The sequence below is a fragment of the Rattus norvegicus genome, chromosome 1 (genome assembly GCF_021556685.1).
Source record: "Rattus norvegicus strain SHRSP/BbbUtx chromosome 1, alternate assembly SHRSP_T2T, whole genome shotgun sequence".
NCBI classification, from domain to species: Eukaryota; Metazoa; Chordata; class Mammalia; order Rodentia; family Muridae; genus Rattus; species Rattus norvegicus.
Window position 1 is genome coordinate 170,513,916 of NC_141534.1, and position 5,185 is coordinate 170,519,100.

General features: G+C 40.3%; 1 protein-coding gene across 1 annotated transcript; it reads left to right on the plus strand.

Annotated features, from left to right (window-relative positions):
- The first annotated feature begins 4,237 nt into the window (after positions 1–4,237).
- Positions 4,238–5,185, plus strand: Or52z13 (olfactory receptor family 52 subfamily Z member 13). The gene is given in 1 exon segment (NM_001000742.1): positions 4,238–5,185. A coding segment is annotated over 1 exon segment (948 nt).

A 5,185-nucleotide genomic window follows, 5' to 3' on the forward strand; every position in this document is an offset into this window, starting at 1 on the left:
TTGCAAAATAATAATTTAATTTGGTGTTTATTAACATAGAAAACTAACCCAACCCCCTAGGTGATCTTTCATATGAACTTAAAGGTCACAGTTTACTTATCCAATCTGATATCTTATTAGATATCAGAAATAGAAAAGTTTTAGATACAGAAAAGTTTCTTAGAAAAGTTTCTGATACAGAATATATGCATGATCAATATTTGCTTATTTATTCAGCATAAGATGATCCAAGGTTGGTCAAAAATTTTTCATTTTTATGTTGTGATGTGTTTTGTCAGTTTGTTCGAGAAAATTCCCTTTTCTCTATGAATATACTTGATCAGAAATGAAAACAAAGAAAACACTAACATATAAACATGGTCTATAAGCATTTTTATCTATTAATCATTTTATTTGTTTACATTTCAAATATTATCTCCCTTCCTAACATCTCTTCCATGAGCCCCTCCTCCCATTCCCCTTCCTTTTGCCTCTAGGAGGGTACTTCCCCACCCATCTACCTACTCCTGCCTCCCACCTCTAGCATTCCCTCTTTGGGGCACCAAGCTTCCTAAGGACCAACTGTCTCACTTCCCACTGATACCACGTGAAAAGGTCCCCTGTAACATGTGTAGCCAGAGCAATGGACTGGACCATGCATGTTTTTTGGTTGGAGATTTAGTCCCTGGGAGTTCTGAGGGGTCTGGTTAATTGATACTGTTGTTCCTCCTGGAAGGGTTGAAGGAGTAGCCTATAAGATTTTTTTTAATTTTTCTCTTTCCTTATTCTACTTTTTCTTTTCTTTAAATTTTTCTAACTTTTACACTCAATATTTTATTCCCTTCCTGGTCCACCCTACTACTGTGTTCAGCATCCCATACCTCTTACCCATGCCACCTGTCTCCACTAGGATGTCCCCACACCACCCTTCCTGCCAGACCTCTAAAGTCCCTGGGGAGTCCCTCCAGTCTTTTGAGGGTTAGATGCATCTTCTCTGACTGAACATATATATCTGCGTATATGTGTTGGGGGAATTATATCAGATGGTGTATGCTGCCTGGTTGGTGATCCAGTGTCTGAGAGATTTCAGGGGTTCAAGTTAATTAAGACTGCTGGTTCTCTTACAGGGTTGCCCAGCCTCCTCAGCTTCCTCTAGCTTTTCCCTAATTCAAACACAAGAGTGAGCAGTTTCTGTTGGTTGGTTGGGTATAAATATCTACATCTGATTCTTTCAGCTTCTTGTTGGGTGTTTTGGTGGGCAGTCATGATAGGTCCATTTTTATGAGCACCCCATAACCTCAGTAATGGTGTCAGGGCTTAGGGTCTCCCCTTTTATTGGATCCTCTTTTGGCCCATCCCTGGATCTTCTTTTCCTCAGGCTCTTCTCCATTTCCATCCCTGCAGTTCTTTCAGACAGGAACAATTATGCATCAGAGTTTTGACTGCTGGATAGCAATCCCATCCCTCTCTTGATGCTCTGTCTTTCTGCTGGAGGTGGGTTCTACAAGTTCCCTCTCCTCACTGTAGGGCATTTCATCTAGGGCCCTCCACTTTGAGTCCATAGTGTCTCTCACCTCCCAGGTCTCTGGTGCATTCTGGAGGGTCCTCCCAACTTCCTACCTCCTTAGTAAGCCTATTTTCATTCTTTCTGTTATCCCTCAGGGCTTCAGTCCTTTTCCCCACCCAATACCAGATCCTGGTCCCCTCTCCCCCTGACCTGTTCCCTTCCCCTCACAGGTTTTCTCCCTCCCTACTTATGGGTTCTTTCTTTGCCCTCTCAAGGGGGACTGAGGCATCCTCACTTGGACCTGTCTGCTTGTTAATCCTTTTGGGTTCTGTGGACTGTATTTTGGATGTTCTGTATTTTGCTGGCTAATATCCACATATTAGTGAGTACATAGCATGCATGTCTTTTTGGGTCTAAGTTACCTCACCCAGGATGATATTTTCTAGCTCCATCCATTTCCCTAAAAAACCCAGGATGTCCACATTCTGTACCATTCTTCTGTCTTGGGGTATCTGGGTGGTTTCCAGCTTCTGGCTATCACAGATAAGGCCTCTATGAACATAGTGGAACATGTACTTCAATGGTATGGTGGAGCATCTTTTGGGTATATTGCCAAAAGTGGTATTTCTGGGTCTTGAGGTTTGCCTCCAAAAGAAAGCTCCAAATTGATTTCCAAAGTGGTTATAACCATTTGCCATCCCAACAGCAATGGAGGAGTGTTCCTCTTTCTCCATATCTTTGCCAATATATCTTGTCATCTGAGGTTTTGAGATTTAATGGAGTAAATTGAATTAGTCTAACAATTCAATTTGAATTGTTGAAAACACTGGGGTAAGAGAATGAGATTTAGAAAATAATAGGACAAAATATTCAATATATTCTGAGTTAGCTCTAAAAGAATACTCATGTGTTGCTTTAGTTGAAAAATTGTGTACTGTGATCATGTAACAAGAATATATTTCCAGTGTTACACTTAGTAATTACAGCAAAGCAAACACTTTGTACATTCTTTTTACTTTCAAAGAATATTTTACAATAATCCTAAAAAGCATATTGCCAAATGAAAAGATTTACATTAGGTTGTAGGATTAACATGAATTTCAGTAATACTGGGCTCCTAAAAAAATGAGTATCCTGACCATTACAATTCTATAACTTTAGTAATAGAGTATTTTGATTAAGAATCAAGAAATGAACAAAATAAAACTGTAAGATCAAAAACTCAGGTGGTAGTAGATACTGGCAAGGATGTGGAGAAAAAGGAACACTTCTGTTGTTGGTGGGACTGCAAGCTGGTACAACAACTGTGGAAATTATTGTGGAGGTTCCTCAGAAAATTGGACACAATACTACCTGAGAACCCAGCTATACCACTCCTGGGCATATACCTAAAATATATTGCAACATATAGCCAGGACACATGCTGTACTATGTTCATAGCAGCATTATTTATAATAGGCAGAAGCTGGAAAAAAACAAGATGTCCCTTAACAGAGGAATGGATACAGAAAATGTGGTACATGTATACAATGGAGTACTACTCAGCTACCAAAAACAATGACTTCATGAAATACTTAGGCAAATGGATGGAACTAGAAAATACCATCCTGAGTGAGATAACCCATTGAAAAAAAAGAAAAAACCAAAACACACACACACATGGTATGCACTCACTGATAAGTGAATAATATATGATTTAAAGATCACATGAAGCTCAAGAAAATGGAAGACCAAATTGTGGATGCTTCAATTCTTCTTAAAAAAGGAAACAAAATACTCACAGGAGGAAATAGAGAGACAAAGTTTAGGGCAGAGGCTGAAAGAAAGGCCATCCAGAGACTGCCATACCTGGGGATCCATCCCATATACAGCCACCAAACCCAGACAATATTGTGGATACCAAAAGTACATGCTGGCCAGAACCTGATAATATCTGTATTCTGAGAGGCTCTGCCAGAGCCTGACAAATACAGAGGTGGATGCTCACAGCCAAACATTGGACTAAGAATGGGGTCCCCCATGGAGGAGTTAGAGAAAGGACTGAAGGAGCTGAAGTTGTTTGCAACCCCTTAGGAAGAACAACAATATCAACCAAACAGGCTCCCCAGAGCTAATAGGGACTATACCACCAACCAAAGAGAACACATGGAGTAACCAATGGCTGCACCTGCATGTGTAGCAGAGGATGGCCTTGTCAGGCATCAATGAGAAGAGGCCTTTGGTTCTGTGAAGGCTCTTTTTCCAGTGTAGGGGAATGCCAGGACTGGGAGGCAGGAGGGAGTAGGTGAGTGGGTCGGGGAGCACCCTCATAGAAGCAAGGAGCAGGAGGATGGGATAGGTGGTTTTTGGAGGGGAAACCTGGAACAGGGATAACATTAGAAATGTAAATAAAGAAAATATCCAATAAAAGAAAAAAACAGCTATGATGTGCAAAACCTTCCAACCTTCCTTGGATTTGCTTACGTATTTGATGTTAAAACAAAACTTTTGGCACAGTATGTAAACTTCACTTTAATATTTAAAGTTTTGTTTTTAAGTTTAATTATCACCTTTGTCAACAGTATATGTTTTCAAGTTTATATTTGACTGTTAATAAACTCTGCCTATCACTGAAAAACGTGTGCCAACCAATTGTTATTTTAGTAAGTCTATGAAGTGTTATTTCTTAAAAACATAATAAAATAATCCTAATTTTTATGATTTCCTATTTTCCTTCAGCTCCAAGATTTAGTGTCTGAGGACAGAGAAGAAATGATAATGTCTTCAAATCACACCAACCTTAGAGACATTTGGTACACCATGATTGGTATCCCAGGATTAGAAGATATACACCTTTGGCTCTCCATCCCCATCTGTTCAATGTACATAGTGGCCCTAATAGGCAATACCCTATTAATACTCCTGATCTTCACAGAACACAGCCTTCATGAACCAATGTACCTTTTCCTCTCCATGTTGGCCCTAGCTGACATCATTCTATCTACAGTGACCACACCAAAGGTTCTTGCCATCTTTTGGTTTCAAGCTGGAGGCATTTCTTTCGCTAGCTGTGTGTCTCAGATGTTTTTTCTGCACTTCATGTTTGTAACAGAGTCAGCCATACTGCTGGCTATGGCATTTGACCGTTATGTAGCCATCTGCTATCCACTAAGATATACCACCATTCTAACCCCATCAGTAATCTGCAGAATAGGCATCGTATCTGTGAGTAGAAGCTTCTTCATCTGTTTTCCCTTGGTCTTTCTAGTTTATCGACTCACTTATTGTGGCAGGAGCATCATCCATCATTCATACTGTGAACACATGGGCATTGCTAGGTTGGCCTGTGACAGCATCAAAGTGAATATTTACTATGGAATGACTGTGCCTTTATTTTCTATAGGTCTAGACATTGTGCTTATAATAATCTCCTACACCCTTATACTCCATACGGTGTTTAGAATACCTTCTCAAAGTGCCCGACTCAAGGCTCTGGGTACGTGTGGCTCCCATGTCTGTGTCATCCTTCTGTTCTATACACCTTCTCTCTTTACCTTTTTTGCTCACCGTTTTGGGGGCCACAGCATACCACGTCACATGCACATTCTTTTTGCTAACCTCTATGTGGTGGTACCCCCTACTCTCAACCCTATAATATATGGAGTGAAGACAAAGCAAATTCAAGACAGGTTTTTCCAGATGTTTTCTTGCATTCACTAA